The following is an 18283-nucleotide window of genomic DNA, read 5'->3' as shown; positions in this document are numbered from 1 at the left end:
GATTGCACTTTTTATTGGAGGAAAAGATTCCGCCGAGAGGAACGCGATGGCTCGAAAATTAAACGGTGACATTTTAATTACAGGACATTGATAAAGAGATGTGGGTAATGGCTGTGTACAGGGAGGACACTCATTGTCCCGCCTGGTGTGCTAATCAAGTGGGACTGCTGTGGGAAAAGGTCACCGGCCGATACAAAGCGGAGACGCAATGCTCGCTGGGAATTTGGGAATATGAAGGTCCCGGAGTGGCAAGAAATGAAGACGCATCTCCAAACAAAGCGCGGTCAATATCCCGCACAAGAGGCCCGCCAGATGAGATCACGCAGCGTCCACATCCTCATCGCAGACACATTATCACTATAGGTCAGAGCGAGCACAGCCATGGATCATCCGGTGACAACATTTACATGCAGCAGGAATCAACTGTGGCAGGAGGAGCTGTCACAACGCTGCCTGCTCTGACTGATCGTCATCTGTGCTCCCAGCAGGCCGCAGGTTGCTTAGAGAAACCCATCTGATCGGCAGGTGTGTTAAAAAGCAGGTGATCATTAACACACAGACTCGTGATGTAATGCAATAATATTAATATAATTCAGTTTCCGAGCAAGGATTTTAACAATGCCTCACCCAAACCTCCAATCTCCAAGAAGAAATGATTAAACATTAACCTTTTAATTCAGTCAGCATTACATTATTTTATTAAACTTTAAGTCCTTTAACCTTTACAGCGTTTTAATTAAAGTGAGGCACGATGCAAATGAGAGGAATTAAAGAAATTCATTCCTGTGGTCTAAAACTGGTACTGGGAGTTAAAGAAGTGTCAAACACCGTTTATATCCCGTGTAACATCCAACTGTAAAATATAAACCACACCAGGCCTGAGCTGCTGGCCTCTATTAAAGATTAGGTAGCCATGTCCACTGGAGACGAGCCCATATGAAAACAGAGAGTTATTGGTTGCTGTCATTGTTCCACCGCCTTCATCCAGTCTGTAAAGAAGTCCTTCCTGATGTGACTCAGGTTTAGGAGACAGGGCCGGTCTTTTGTTAAATCTGGGATGTTGATCTCATCTCTGTAGATAGATTCTGTATAATGCAGAGTCTGTCTGTAGATGACACAGTTTTTGGTGTTTTGGTCTTGTTTGCAGTCTGAATAGTATAATTCATAAACGTTCCACCTCATACAGGAATCACCGAGATTCTAACAATGATTTAGCTCAAGCTCTCTGTAAACAGATAGCTTTATGAAAGTTCAGCGAACAATCAACAACACCCGCTCCATCCTCTCTCCTAATCTAAGTAAGCGCTGGTTACTCCGGAAGCCCTGGAAATGTGGCCGTTGCTCTCAGAGGTCATGGCACCGTATAGTTTCTGAGATTGGAGTCAGTCAAATCATTGGAGTTCCTTTCAGAGTCACAATTGTAAAGTTACCTCTTACCACTGGAAGGTGTTTCCCAGCAGAGCTACAGTGGCGAGACTGTCCACACATTTCACTCAGAATCACAAGCAGGAACCTGTTGGAGGAGAAGACATTTTCATGTATCTGCTGGTGAACATGAATGTCTGAACAAAATCTGTTTGCTATGCATTGAACAATTGTTATGATATCAAAAAAGTAAGGGTGGTGACACCTCCTGAAACCTGAGTTTGAGGGTTTCCTTGGAGAGCGGCAATTACAGACATTCAATCATAAGGAAACTGTTTTGTCACAGCATGGATATGTTTGCCCTAAATGATTACTGACTGAAAGAGCCTCAAGAAATTAGCATGCTTTAAAATAAGTGAACAGCTAAGTGACTGTTTGTGGACATCACACAGGTTTGTATTTAGCTGTGATTCAGTGCAAAATACTGCCATAACCTGCAGGTTGACAAACTTCTACTGTACATCGTTAGCCAAGCTATCAGGGTTGATCTCGAGAAGTGACTGTCTGAGCCTAAAGATCCATCACTTCAGTCCAGATTGAAATATCTCAAATATTGGATTAATATTCTTTGCCCCAAGAGCAGGAATTACCTTGTACTTGGTGATCATCAAGGAGCAACCTCTGATGTTGAAAAATGACGCCCATGCAAAACTGCAAAAACTGCAGTTCCTTGAGTGTCCACTTGAAGTGGGCTCCAAAATCCTAGGAATCTCAATTAGGTCCTAATTTCAAATGCTGTTTTTTTTTTTTTTACAGCAGAAATAAACATGTTTACAGCCTGTTTCAAAAATGTTTTGGTCTCGGGCTAGATCGGTATGTTTCAGCAACAAAGATATATATTCAGCCCACCTCAGCTCCCATTTGCCTGCTTCTCACTTAGCCGGATATTAGATGGCGTCAGCATTTGTGATGCAGGGACGCCTCTTCAGGAACCAACTGATGATGTCACAGAGACTATGTCCATGTTTTATACAGTCTTGGGTGATCCCATGACTTTGCTTTTAGTTCCATTATGAGCGTTACAATAGTGGCCTTCAGTGAAAAGTCTCAAAAATTCCCAAATTTTTAAAATAACCACACCAGACAAGTTTGTAAAATAGGCCAAGACTCAAGGATTGTCAGTTTGACAAAGATATGAAAATGTTTCCTCAAGTGCTATTCAAACCTCTCGAGAGTCTTTCAGTGTTGGCATGCAGATGTTTTAAGATTTGGACTTCAATAAAAAACATCTAATGAATGATAAATGTATAAAAAAAAAAGCTAAATCATTTCTAGAGTACTCAGTGAAGGTCTGGATAGATGAGTGTTTGTGCACTATAGAGTCAACCCTGCTCTTATTGACCTCTTAATCTACTTTCTCACAGATCAAACACTTTTCTGGGACATTGGTGGCACACGTTTCACACAGCACAGAGGCAGTTATCCTACCCACCGGAGATTTTTCTTTGAAAATATCTTTACAAGGACCAGCAGCATTCTGGGTCTTGGTTGGGTCTTTGTTGTATTTCTGCCTTTGGTGTCCCTCAGAAGGATAATTGGCGCTCTGACTGCAGCGTGAAAGAGGTCAAATATCAGAGAAAGTAGTCTTAAGTCTTAAGTATTTAGCTTAAACTGGCTTTCATTTAAAGATCAAATAACCAAGAGGAATGAATTCATGCATGATCACATAAGAAAAAAAAACAGCTTGATATAAAATAATTAGTCCTTCTGCTCTCCGAGGCTCCTTTCAAAGAGTTTTTAATTCAGATAATACAACACATTTCCGCCTCTTTACATACTGCTTAGCTGTGTGTCAGGGTCCTCGAATGCCTCATGGCTCCTCTGCTGTACAAACAGATGCATTTTATCAAAACGAGACTGCTCTGCTCTACTGTACATGTCAAGCTGCTCTGAGACTTCAACGTGTATATATAACATGGCACAAGGTCCCTTTTTAAAAAACAGAGTATGACTAACAGTTATTACCAAAACGAAGATGTGGATGCTGTACAGAAGCCCAGAGGGAACGTTTGCCTCTCTGAGATTTGTGTATTTAATTTGAAAGCGAGAGAACATTTTTCAGTGATCTTCACACATGTTTGTTTTCTGAACCCACGCTGACAAATAAATGAGAGATTATTAATGAACTGCAGAGAAAACATCTTTCCTTTTGTTAAGACCTCATTGGTTGTGTAACATACATACAGTATATGAGCCGATGAGCTTCTAAAAGTTATGTATGCTTAAGTACAAAGTGAGTTTTTTATTGATTTATTAAGTTTCACCTTCATATATGAACTTTTCCTAAACTGTGTAAAGGCTTAGGAATCCCTTAACAGCTTTACAATGACATTTTCATTTCAATGACTTTGACAATTGCGTCTTTTTCCAAGGACACCAATTTCAGGTCCTCCAAGAAAGTTAAGCTTGTTTTAAAGTCACTCTCTATGCTCAACAAGCTGTCACATTTTATTTGGGATAACTTTCTGATACAGTCTAAAAGTAAACGTACTTCATTAACATACACGATGACTTTATATCGGTGAGAGCATCTCTCCATGTTGAATTTATTCACAACACTTTCTATCAAAGAGTGACTGCCATATTTGCAAGTTTGGGGCGTACAGTATACAGGGATTAGCTTAGCATAGGTGTAGATGCTTTTGGATGAAGCTGGCATGTCTCTGCAAAGATAATAATATATGACAGAGTTAATATTCTTCTGTTGCTACTGATCCATATTTCTATTACATGTTTACATTTTTCTACTGTGTTGACATTGAACAGCAGCTTAATACGCAGCAGTCATACTGACACCTCCGCAGTCTTGATGTTCTCATGTTTATTGTTTGGTTTATCATTGGCTGTTATGTTCACTATTTTTCTTAGCTCCTGGTCTGTTCATACTTTTTTTTTTCATTTGGCTTTACATCTTTCATCTCGATGAATGAAAATTGAGTAGACGTTACGGCTCGAGCCACACCCCTTCTCCTGTGTGTGTGACTGACCTCTGTTTATGAGTGTTTGTGTGTGTGTGTGTCTGTGTGTGTGTCTGTGTGTGTGTCTGTGTCTGTGTTTTGTGTCTGTGTGTGTGTTAGTGAGTGCATCTTCCAGACCTGATTTCATTCACCTGTGCGGCTGTTGCAGGAGAAGCTTGATTGGTGCACAGGAGTGAAACAATCAACCAATCAGAGGACATCACCCTCCACATCACACTCTTAAGAAGCTCGGCCAGCTCGACAGTCCTCGTGCAGCTTCGTTTGTTTTCAGCTGCCACTGTGCCTCACGTTGTCTTTTGTCTATATTTGTAAATGTTCTGAAAAGAACTCGTCTTTTGTCTTTTCTTCAGCTTTTTAACATTTTAACCTCCTGTGTTTTCTCATTAAGAATTCATGTTTGCGTTTCCTCAGTCCCTCAGTACCTGTTTTGATCTAGTTTGTTCTTACCTTGTTTATGGATTGTGGGGAAGGGGTGGGAGGTGGGGGTCATGTCATTCCTGCTTGATTTATATTTATGTAAAGCACTTTGTGCTTCATCTCTGTATGGAAGGTGTTATACAAATAAAGTTGAATTGATTCGCTGTTCTGAGGAACTGGTCATGTGTTGGACTGGGCCAGGATGTTTATTTTATTAAACACACACATTAGGATCTGTCTTTGTTCAGAACTCTAGGTTTAGGGGTGCTGGTCTTTTCTTGTTTGGTTTGGGTAGTTTAGTGTAGTTAGGTAGGTTTTGTTTGATTTCAGCTTCACCAATTACAAAATATTTTTAAACCCTAATTTAGAGTCCTTCTGTGTTACCTTGTTATTGATCGAAGCAGCAGTCGTCAGCCCTTTCAGTTCTCCTCACTTTTTTGTATCAAAATGTTTCTTCTGTTTTGATAAATAACTTAATCTACTAAAATCCCCTGGTTACTTTAGTTTCCCCCCAAAAGCCGGGTCGTAACAGTAAATTTGAGTGTGACCCTGAGCAGGTTTGAAGTGTGCCGCAGTCTTTAACAGATCAGGACATTGGCATGCAGACATTATTTGTCACAAAAATCAGTGGTGATATCTCCACATTCCTAACATTGAACGACTAAATTAACTTATTCAACCTGAAATGATGGCTCATTTTGATAGTTAATAATTGAAAATAATAAACATATCTTCCATTTGGCATTGTGAACTAAAGTGACCCATGTGAAGCTGCTGAGGGGAAGAAATGTGTGTTGGATTGATGCATGCAAATAACTGCTTGTTGTTAAGCTAAATTCAATATCTGTGCTTTGATAAAGTGACAGTAACATTTATTTACTTACCATTTAGAGGTAATGAGGTTCAACCTCAGGCGCTGAAGGTTTTGTACTGATTCATGTTCAGAGTTTTAAAAGACATTTCATGTTCAAGTGTATCAACCTGTGGAGAAAGACATCATGGGATGTTCTTCATGCATTTAGGTAAAGACCATATCTCCTTATTGGCCAACATTTTCACAGGTTAATGTTAAAATTAAAATACAAGAATGAGGCTGTTGTTAATTAAAGGTTGACTGAGATTAATTATAAAATGCTAATTTGAAGTGAACTGTGGTAGCAAGGTGCTGACAGGTTTGGGTCAAATCACACCAAGACATTAAAAAGTCACATAATTGATGAAGAGACCATCAGTGTTTTTTTTTTTTTTTTTTTTACGTTATTAAAGCCTTGTGAGGAGTTTAAATCATGTCCTGAAGGTGTCTTACATCATGTTAATGAAAAGAGCGGCTGGATGTGCTTTACACCCAGTTTACAATTTATCCACACAGAGGTAAAACGAACGCAGTCTGATACAACAACTGAAAATAAATCCTACCACGTGGTGATGATGTTCACTTTGCTTTAACCTGTTTTAGAAAGAAACCGATTCAACTGTTTGAGGGGCTTCAGTTAAACTGTTTGGTATAAAACTCAAATGTTTGTCCACATTGATATTAACTGAGGACGGATTAGAGTGAGACGTGAGCTTGTGTTTGATTTTCATGTTCATGTAATTGTCTGGCTTCATCTTTAATTAGCTGTAATCTTTAAAATGTTGCACTGCATCGCTCAAAATAAACTATCGTCATAATCTAAGAAATGTAGTATTCATACTTACAGTATACTTAAGTATGTTAGGTTGAAATATACTTAAAAATGGTAGATTTTTAATGTTGTACGTATTCAGAACTGTATATTTTGTTTAATGCAATGACAGCCCAACTACACTCTATACTATGATCGTCAACTTAAAAACATTTGTTGTACTCGACTGCAGTAGTTTGAGCTTGATGTCCCAGTTTATCATTTGCCGTGTGCAGTTTGAGGTGAAGAGGTTTGGAAGGATGTTGCACTTCTCTCATTAGCTCAAAACGTCCTGATATTCAAGCTGATGAATCAAACGAGTGCTTTTAAATGAATTAACACATGAACAATAAAAACATTTTTTTCTTCTACATGCAAGTGTTCATTGTTTAGAGGATTTTTACCTTCAGGCTTCTTCTCCTCACCAACCACACACTCCTCTGCAGGTGAACACCCAAACGTCAGATGTTTGTCTTTGTGAAAGCAATGAAGTCCCTTTCAAAATAAAATAATCAAGATGTGGATTGAGAAAGTCATTGAATATACTTCAAGATACTACAAGATGCAAAGACAAGAATGCTAAAGTTATAAGAAAATCTCAAACTTACCCAACGTATTATGTTTAAATACTTATATTTTATTATGGCTGGAATATGTGCCAACACAGATAATTACAGAAAAAGACCCAAATCAGTGAGTAATATTACAGCACTAACATAACTGCTGAGTCCCATCATCACTGACTTAATGCTTCATGGTTTAGGATAAAAAAAAGACAAAAAAAAAACCAGACAAGAAACACAGGATGTGAACTCTGTTAGAAAACAAAATAAAAGGTAAAAAGAAAGAAAGAAAAAGAACAAGCTATTTCCACTCATTCTGCAGATGCATAGTTAAAATCACAGTCAGTGAGTTCATTTCCATCCATAAAAGATGTGTCTGACCTTTCAGTTCATCATAAGAAAAATGGTTCTCTTTTTTGGTTTCATTTAAGTCATTGGACACGTCAACATTTGAAGTGAGTTCATCAGGAGCCAGGGCCATGACAAACTATTCTCACTACAGGCTGTTTTTTTTTTATAGCTTCAGTTAGATTTAAGGCCAACTTAATGTAAGGTTGATATCAAACAGATGAATGAACAGTAAAGTAAAAATGATACACACCCAAAATGACAGCAACACGACTATATTTCACAATTATTATGCAGAGAACATCTTAAATTCATTGTGCAACTTTTGGCAAATCACGTTGAAGTTATTCTGTTACTGCAACATCTTACTTTTTGTTCTGATTTGAACAATCATCAGAGTAATATTTCTGACATTTTGCACAGACATCCTCCCAGGGTATTTTCTGTAAACATAAAGGAAATAACTGTTTTTAATTTTCAGGTTTCTGAGGCGAGAAGTGGCCTCAAATGATCTCTTAAAGACTCAACTGATAAATTGCACATTGTCACCTATATCCCAGTTTGTTTAAGATTAAGACATCTTTGTACTTAAAGCTGGGGTATGTTGTGGGAAAAGCCCCCCCTCCCTAAGACTGCCTTAATGGAATTATATATGGACCAACCACCACAAAGCATTTCAGTATTATAGGTAAAGGGAGTTTGCAGCTAACCTGTACGCATGGTTAAGTCTCTGATATGCTTTTATTGTGAAAGGTTTTTTTTATTGCACGCTGTTGCCTCTTTTTTAAGCTCTATTATTGATACGTCCATCAAATGTCATTGGATTGCTTTGTGTAGGCAAATGTTGCCAATGCTGGGATACATTTTTGAGAAGGAATCTCTGCCTTAAAATCAGGATATGACTTTTACAAGCAGAAGGTACTAGCATGTGAATAAACATTCATCAAACACAGCCAATACAGATGTTGTCTCTGAAAAGAAATGAAGACCGAGAAGCCTTGACTCGTCTCAGAACACTTGAACTAGAAAGGTTAATAGAGAATTATTGCCCAGAAAAAACTGCCTGTGACCATTTTTGACAAATTTCGACACTGATTGAACTGCTATATAAACATAAATATTCAGAATTATCAATAGTGTCTAAATGTTTGCCCAAAGAGAAAATGTTCATCAATGAGCTTGTTATTTAACAAACATGCAGCTCACTAGTCTTCATCAAACAGTTCGGTTGGTCTTCCAAGTTTCACAGAAAGTGGATAAAGATGAAAAAGTTGTAAAGTTGGGATTTTTAGACTTCTGTTTTGAAGATTTTTCCAGTGCCACCATAAAGCTGCCTGTAATCATTTTAAAACCTTGACCCGTTGAAACACGGGGTCAGCCGACATTACTTTATTCTTTGGGAATAATCTAGCAAATTTAAATTGGTTGCCAGCAATCTTATTGTATGAAGTTTTCAATTCATACACAAGTGAACTTTATAAATAAAAAAACCCTGCTTATAATTGATATGGACTTGAGACCTAGGTCATTGTTTCCCCCATATGGTAATTTGTCGGTAGGAAGGTAACACTCATAAAAGCTTAATGAATAGTCTATTCTGAAAATAAGCGTTATAATCAGATTGATGAAAACAATTCCTCTGCAGGCCTCGCCATTAAAAATATAAAAACCTTTTTTCCTAAGTGAAATGATGCAGTAAATGTGATTTATAGTCAAAGGACACTGAGAAATATATCAACCTTACATGAAATGTGTCATTGCTGAAGAGGACAAAAGCTAATTTAATGGTGACCTTTAGAAACAAACTCATCATATAGAGAATAAACCGATGCGTTTGGTCTTTTCTGTAGCGCCGATGTACTGCTCTTACTTTTGTCTTTGCACTATACAAATCATGCCACTGATGTCACCTCGCCTTTGTGGCATTTAATTGCACTTAAACTCCACACATTTTCAAAAACCGCACACACAGTCTGTGAGGCAATTCATTTTTTGTGTCACATAACACATTAAGTTTGCCTAATCCAGAGGAAAACTACATTATTCAATATAGCCATCGTCAATCCTCTCTGTGCACTGCATTTATGTTTCCCCTCTTAAGTCCCGCATATCATCTGATTTCTTTTGGCAATGCACTAAAATATATTTCTGTATAGGACATGACACATATATATATATATCTATATATTTCCAAAGTTATGATCTACAGGTAAGAAAGTGGATAAAAAACAACAACTTTACATTCAAAAGTTAGCTTCTAAAAGCTGGTGGAGAAAAGCTACAGCACAGTCTGCTTTTCAGAAGTTGTGGGGTTCAGATTCGGGCATGTCTGTGCAAACAGAAAAAGGTTTATCTCAGTTAACAACCTTTTTAAATGGAGGGAAAGCCTGGTTCCTAGTGACGACTTTGAACAATAAATAATTTGGGAAGTAACCTTCAGAACAGAAAAAAAGATGATTGTTGATCCTTCCACTCTGTGACATTGCAGAGCTGCTTCTCACTGATACTGCAGGCTTGTTGTTCACTATATTACCTCAGAAAGAGATTTGTATGAAGCTCACATGGACAAGGCAATAACTGGGTACAAGTACATGTACACATTTCTTTTTCTGGGTGGGGGGGGGTTTCATATTTTAAGGACAACCTATGATTGCTGAGGTAATCAAGTACAACACTGGGACAAAAACAGGCACACACATGGGAAGTTATTCACAGGCTTAAACCTTAACATTCAGTAGACGGCTGTCCACAGTAAAGCACGAGCTGGTATTTGAGATACCATCCTAGCAACAGGGAAAGTCTGCACAGGTACTGCAGTCTTAGGCTTTGAGTTTTTTTTTTATTGTCCCATTAAATCAGGACTTTTTATGTCAGTTCATCCGAACATACGTCTTCATTCTCTATACTCACGAGAATTGTGTGAACTGTGCTGCTGAATGGAGATCATGTGCTGAAGAAAGTGCTGATGTCTCAGCTCTTACTGGATGCAGAGTTCAGAAGAAGTGAGCTCCTCAATGTCAAATATAAATACTTCATGTGATATTTACTCACAACAGTATTCAACATCTCGTCCACTTGTACGGTGCCATATGGATGTACTTGACCCTGAAGCCTTTAAGTAAGTGTTTTGAGGTTTTGGGGATCAAACATCCGGGTCCATCATGGGTGGGCGACAAGAGGACGTCAGACGCATCCTTGAGCCTGCTGAGCTCGTCTCTCCTCCAGACAGCGACAGACCCACATGGACACCACCTCAGCGTTTCCATCATTATACTGTGTGATGAAGTAATGTTCCTAGAAAGACAGAAAAAAAGAGAAAGACGTGTCAATTATTTCTATTAAAAAAGCATCATGCCGTGTAAATTTGAGTTCATAGTGCAGCAAAATAGGCTGATTCAATGTTGTTTCTTAACCGGTGATACTGGTAATAATGGTCTAATTTGTTTTGTTATATTATTATGTAGCTCATTATTGTTGCTGTAATACCTTTTTAATTATTTTCAACTCAAATTAAAGGAAGAATGTGCAACTTTTCGATCCAGTAGACGTCGCCCTTGAGCACCAGCATGAAACCAAAACGAACTGCTGTTTTGCAACACCTCCGCTATTCTGAAGCCTCCGCTCTCCTCCAGCGACACACCTCCAACCCCTCTCCACTGGCCTTCGCACGAAGGAGTTATCAATTAGAAAGCACCATCATTAAGCACCATTACGTACAAGCAGAGGACAAAACCGTCCTTTGCTCGAGATGATTGCCTGTGGCCTGCATTGTTGTGTTAGCATGCTAACGTTAGCACACTATGGTTAACTCATAGCTTCACATTTCACATAAATTGATGAAAGAATGACCGAGATCTAAAGACACTTAAATGACATCCAAATAAGCAGTGAGTATGTTATTCTTCTTTTCTCTACTCCTTGGCTTTATACACAAGGCCGTCCTGTCCGTGTAAACATGATGTAAACACAGCTCCGAAAACAACACAGCCAGTGGGATTCACGCTTCTCACTCATTGTAGACAGTCTTGACTCAGAGAGACATTTACAGAAGATATTTCTTCTGTATTTATGTGTAAAATGTTGCACATTATTCAAGGTATTGAGCACATTATGACAGCTAAGAAATCACCATTATGACTTACTTGCTTGTTTATGTGCAATGAGAGAATGGTAAACTATGTGTACCTTAATATAAAGAGTTTACATCAGACAACAGATTTAAAGAGCCCATATTATGCCCTTTTTGGGGTTTGTATATTTAATCTATGTACCTACTAAAGTATGTTCACAATAGCTAAAGTTAAAACAAAAGTGTCTGTTTTCATGTACTGCCGCTCCATGCACCGGCTCGCTTCTGACTCTCTCTCTAAGGCTCTGAAGTGCCCGCGTTCAGAGTGTGTGTGCCAAGACTGATCTGATTGGTCGGCCTGTTGGCTCTGCCGTAATTGGTCAGTCGCTCAGCACGGTTCTCGGAAATGTCACGCCCCTTTTACCATATTGGGAATGCAGCCACTTTGGCTCCGAGGAGAGCAAAAACATTAGCACCTTAGCACTACTGTGCTACCGCAGGCTACGGCATATCGTGGGCGTGCTACAGAAGTTAATGGGCTTGCCACAACGAGCCAATGGACTTAGATCAGTGATGTCACACTGACTTTTCGAGGGGGGCTAGAACCAAGCGTTACATGCAGCTAATGCTGCAGCTAACAGGAGGACATAGGAGAAGCTTCGTTTCCACGGACTTTGAATTTTTGCACATAGCTGTGCCTAAACATGCACAGGACATTTGGAAAACACACTAAAGAGCATATAAAACCAGAAAAAGCATAATATGACCCCTTTAAGTGTGTACAGCACTGAGAAGCCAAATTAGCAGTCGTATACAAGTCATTCTTAAATCAAGTCATTACATGCATCTCATATTGTAGTGGAAAAAAAATCTTTAATTTCTATAATACTTCTTCAAACATCTTTGTCTACTTTACAATTTAACATCACATTTTGATAAAAAAAAAACATTTTGCACCCACATCTGCCTTCACTACTTGTAGTCCCACACAACAACTTTAAAATATGGCTTGTGTCCTTTCTCAGGGTCCTCCACTATTTCTATACAAACACATGACCTTCAGAAGAATGATCATTCACAAGCACCTAACTTCGCCATGACAACAGAAAAAATGACACACTCACATCAAACCAAAAATGTTTATACCTATTGAGAAATATTATTTTTTTATTATCCGCCAGATTGGAGCCAGAAAACATAATTACATGTTTATGTGAAGCCGTGGTTTAGTTTGACTGGCATAATTATTCTTAATCACGAATCCAGAAATAATAATAAAATAGAAATAAACAAAAAGAGGAGCATCGTTAAAGCCTCTTAAATATTTATGTCCGACAGATTTGGTTTTAAATGCAAAACATTTCTGTGATGGCTCATCAAGGCATTTTAAAGTAATGTCTTTTATGACGGACATTAATCATCACAGGTTGTAAAATCAGAGACGCAAACCATCTCTGTCAATTATTAGAAATGACTTCAGCAATGCTCTTACATGGATTTAAAAAATTTTTTAGATTTTTTTTTTTTTTTTACAAAGAAATGTCCTGATGGATTTTCATCAACAGCTCCAATAAAGCTGAAACAAACAAACATTCGACCGCTCTTTGTTGATTGGAAGCTCTTTAGATCTGCTAAATGCTGTCAGTCTTAATTGTTATTGCTGCTGGACTGAAACGGAGATGTCACATGTGATATCTCAATGACAACAGTCCCAATCACCAGCCTCATCTGTGGGGACGAGAGCCAGAGGTCAGAGAGGTCACAGCAGGGTCAGAGGTTAAAGGGGAGGACGTTGTAAATGAGACACTTCAACGCAGACTGACCATGAGTTTTATTTGCCGTGTCTAGGTGTCCAATTAGCCAATCGAGGCTGTGGTCGGTATGTTTGAATTAACTTGTCAACACTGATTTCAATGATATCTGTCCTTAACAACAACACACTGTCCCTGTTTATAGGAGTTCAGTTCCAACTTGATCTGAGCAGACACAGACATTTTATTTATTAATCTGGTACATTTTGTTAACTCACAGTGCACGCTTTAAATCGACCTCTGCACAAGCACAACCTGAGATTTTAGGCTCTCTCTGTGAGGATCTATTGACAGCTAAGAGATGGAGAACACATTTTACCCTGGTCTGTTAAACAGTTTGAAAAAAAAAGGAAAAAGATGTCCTTCACAGTTTTGTTAAAAAAGAGAGGGCGGCTCTGATTTTTTGAGCAGTTCTACTATGAATGGAAAGTAAAGAAGAAAGAAAAAACACAGTGAGATGTCTGGAAGCCGTGTATATCACAGCAGACAGAGGAGAAGTTGTAGACAATGGAACATTCATTTTGTGATTTTATCTTTTTTAATTGGGGTCTCATTAACATCTAAACGTTTTTATTTAGAGATATTGCTGATATGAAATTATCAGAGTGAACATACTGTGATTGTTAGCCAAAAAGTGTAAAGAAAGAGCGAAACAGATTTACCATGTTTACATTTAATCAGTATTATGGAGGCCAGAGTATAATGGCCGTGCTTTAAGACCATTTTGATGCAGTCAGATGAAATGTAAATTCAAGCTTTCAGATACTCTCAGATTAATGGCGATCAATTAAGTGGTGAAAAAATGTCTTTGTCCCAAATACAACTATTGTTACTTAAATTACTAAAAGTCCATTAGAGAACTATATTAAGTTTATTTTAAACAGTAAAATGTCACTCAGTGATCATCTTTCTAATAAATGTTTATCGGATATTGAACCATCTCCAATGGTTAATGTTCAGATTTCTTGAAATAGTCAAATGCATCATTTTCAGTTTCAACTGGCTTTGGTCACAAGTAATCTTTAAAGCTAGAACAAAGACACACAGCAAATGTTTCACCAACAGACATTTCTACTTTGGCTCAGATTTGACACTTATCGATTCTAAAGTAAGTCTTGTTGATGTCAGCTGTTTTTTTCTGGGGTGGCAGGACATTAAATACCCCCCAGCAACATCCAAACTGGTGCAAGGATGTAAGATTAGGAACAAAGTAGGACAGACTGGTGGTGATGGTCCACTTTGTTCCTCCTGGGAGCCTACTTATCTATTTGTGGTTACACTGAGATATATATTAAACTGAAGATGATGTATGAAAAAGGAGATTAAAGTCACATAAAGGGTGAATGAAGTCATTTCTTATAGTAAATCCATTCCTTTATTACAATTACTTAAATCTACTTTTGTGCTTTCTTTTAGACTGTCTTTACTCAGGAGTAATACTTATGACTGTGAACATTACGTTACACATGTGTGTGCAGATTTATATGTTAAAGTCACACATTCCTGTGTGCCTTAATCCTGTACAAACTGTAGAGATGGTGAAGGACTGGGGGGAACCCCATCAATCCTGTTGTCCTTCTAATGGGCAGCTGGGGTTAACACAGTCTGAGGTTAATTACTCTAATATCAGTGTGAGTGTGAGTACAAGTGTGTGTGTGTGTGTGTGTGTGTGTGTCAGTATGAGACGGGTGGAGTGGACGCTCCTGGGCGCTCCAATGTGCTGGACACTCGTCTCATCAATCATTCTTCTTCGCCTCAGTAGAGAGGGAGTGATACAGAAATAAAAGAGGAAGTCTGGGGTGAGGTTTTTAAAATCCAGCCCTCCACCTCTGCTCCAGAAATTAACCCTGACAGGTCAGAGACATCTGCAGGAATTTGACCTAGATGAAGGTGTGTGACTTGTCACTTCGCTCACACAGACACCAGTACATGCACACAAACCTAGACACTGTGGAAACTATGATTAACTCGGGCAAAACCCAAAATATGAAATGATTTGTCCCAAATGATTTTTCAGTCCTGATCAGACTCTGCATGTTCATTGGGGGTCAAAAAAGAGTGAGAGAAAAAGGAAGAACTGTAATGGAAAGGCATATAAAGCCGTTCTCACACACTCTCAAAAATATCTCGAAAATTTCAGGAGGACTGTTCCGGATATTCTCCTGACCTGTGTGTTCACATATGCACCGCACAGTGGGAGACTACCACTGTCAAACAGGAGAGAGGGGGGGGGGGGGGGGAGTCTCTCCTGAGGTAAGATGTGACTTAAATGAAGTATCAAACCTGTAATGTAAGAGTCAAAACTACAGAGTGAATAACCGGTCCTTGGCTGGGTCATTGAAGGTGTTTTGACTTGCTGTTGCCGTGCGTGGACAGAGGAGAGCTTTTTGGGGGAGGGGGCGACGACTCGTTTAAAAGTCACATTAATCACCGCCAGGCCACATCAAAACGGGATAATCACCTGCAACTGCTCTGCTCAAATAGAGGCGGCCTAAACCCAGGGGAAATACTACCTTACTCTTTAATTGTTTGAAGCCTTTGAAGGCTCTGTTTAATCTAAGATTAATTTATACGATTTTAAATAACTCAATGTATGATTAATACGCTCAGAAGAAATTAAACTGAGTTTGAGGCAATTATAACAAGAGAGTGGTCACCACCTCATTAGAGAAGTGTTCAGAGAAACCGTGAGTTTGCCGGTGAGTGGCTGTGTGTGTGAGAGAACAGAAAGAAGGTTGAAGAGGTAGATAGAATAACAAGGTCTTTGCGGATTTGCTTTTATTGCACTTGACCCATTTGGAAGCTGTCCTGCTTTGGTTGGCGTCAGTATGAATCAACTAGTGGGAAAACTTTTGTTGATGTCAGTGCAAAGGGGATGTAAGTTAACTTTGTTAAGGGGTGTTAAAACGCTTCTACCACTAAAACTTAGTGATCCATCATCTGGATATACAACATATCGTCATGCCTCAATGCTAAATGTTAGTCACCCAAAGAGAAGAACACGCATTATTTCAGGAAAAAAAGAAATAATAATTCTAAGCGGAAATTTCCAAATGGCCACATCAAATGTTCAAGATGTGCATCACAAAAACTAAACAAAAATCATGGCTGACTGCTTTATCTTTAGTGAGAGTAAACAGAGAAACTCTGAGAAGAATTTAAAAAATGAGGAGTGGCACATGAGATCATTTTAATGCAGAGAAGAATCACTGAAGTGTAACCATCTGCTCCCTGACATTTACCAGGTATCATGTTATGAATTTATGTGCAGAGGACGTTTAACGCTTTGCCTGTTGGTTAGTAGACGGCCATTTTAAAGCCTTGATTCAGACTTGTGATTGTCACCATGATGGTATTTCAGAGTAAGGAGCCATAGTTGACAAAAAGTTAGTAAATGTTAAGGTAGCAAAGCTAAACAATCTATGGCTTTTACTTATTTGCTGGATTATCAGATAGTTAATCCAAGTGTTTGACAAAGAGTGAGACTCTGCTTCTTATGGTGGATATTAGGCGTTGTTTTACATAAAAAAGCTAAGGGGTATGGAACATGGTGAACTTGCTGCTTACACTCACAAATCTTCATGTAGAGGGGAAGAAGTTCGATTGTAGGAAGATATGATGGCAATATGTGTTTATGTGTGTTTCAGGAGATACATGTAATTTTGACTCTGGCTTTCATTCAAAATGACGTGACTGAAGAGTCCTGTAGCAGGACCACACGGCTGTCCCAGAATGTGCGAATGGATTTTGTGTCAGGGAAGACCCCAGGGGGAAATGTGAAAACATTTCGGCAGCGAAGGTGCTGACAGAAAAGTTCAGGGAGGAGGAGACATCAGTGATTTAGAACAACTCTGACAAGATACAAAAAGCCCAAAGAGGGGCAAAAGTACGCAAGCGAAGCATGTGAAAACCCTTTTTGCACATGTAGAGATGTAAACATTAAAACACCTTTTTCTTGGGACACTTAAACGTCCTTGAAGTTTGAAGAACAGGGTACAAAATAACAGGATGAATGCACATAAAGCATTACCTAAAAAGAGAGCTCATAAAGTGGAATGAAGGTACATGAGTGACTTTGAAACTTTGTAGAACCAACAGGAGAACCCGCAGCGGCGAATCATGAATGAACTGTGCAGCTTTTGAGGCTGCTAAACCTGCACAAATGAGACAAAAGAAATTCTCTACCTCTCAAAGCACCTGCAAAAGGTGAAGTGCACCTACAAATGTGGTATAATGTCATTTAGAGTATTGGCGCTTGAGTGACATATTTATTTTAGAATGCATTTGAGGCAAATTTGGCCAATTTCTATATAAGATACTGATTGCAAAAAAAAAAAAAATTCACAACACATGCAGTGATTTATCAGTGTTAGCAGCTGGAAAGGTGGCAGAAAAAAATCCCTAAATGCTAATCAGAGGCTGTACTAAAGGTGCACCTCAGCTGATCTGTGGAGTCTGAGGCAATAAATAATATCTTTATACTTAAAATATCTTCTTTAAGAGTCTGAATGTGTGCGTTCAAAAACATCAACTGCACAGATTTAGTTCAGGTGATTGATGTTGAATCACAAATGTGGCCTCTTACTGTCATGGTTCAATACTTTGCCTGACGTTTTTAGGAATACATCTGGTACTCAATCGCAAGGACCAAAAAATGATTTGACTCTTGTATTGTAGTGCCAACTGTGTTCTCAGCTTCTTCTTGCAGTCAAACATAAAGTGTGAATTTAACTATTCTGTTAATGTCCAGAAAATACTTGGACATCCTGTGAACCTCAAGGCTACTGCATGCCTCATCTTATAAATGTTTGTCTCAAAAACGGGTTGTCATGATGTCGGTACAGAAGTGAAAACAGCAGTGTGCCTTGATAAGCTTTCTCAGCACTCTGATGGTTCTAATCAAAGAACAAAGCAACAAACAGCCATGCAGGGAAAACAGAAACGTATTTGAAATGTAACTTAAATGAGAGTTTGAGAACATTTAGTCAGTGTGGGTTGTGTGTGTGTG

At 38.7% G+C, this 18283-nt stretch overlaps 1 protein-coding gene across 2 annotated transcripts in view; it reads right to left on the bottom strand.

Moving 5' to 3' along the window:
• Positions 1–7100: 7100 nt before the first annotated feature.
• Positions 7101–18283, bottom strand: part of map2k5 (mitogen-activated protein kinase kinase 5) — a 54655-nt gene continuing 43472 nt past the window's right edge. For both annotated transcript variants that reach the window (XM_061033179.1, XM_061033209.1), the window contains one exon: positions 7101–10689. In XM_061033179.1, coding sequence (XP_060889162.1) covers positions 10579–10689 — 111 coding nt within the window. In that variant the 3' untranslated portion in view covers positions 7101–10578. The remainder of the gene's footprint in view (positions 10690–18283) is intronic.

Source organism: Labrus mixtus, chromosome 1 (assembly GCF_963584025.1).
Source record: "Labrus mixtus chromosome 1, fLabMix1.1, whole genome shotgun sequence".
Lineage (NCBI taxonomy): Eukaryota > Metazoa > Chordata > Actinopteri > Labriformes > Labridae > Labrus > Labrus mixtus.
This window is presented reverse-complemented; position numbering and strand designations above follow the sequence as displayed.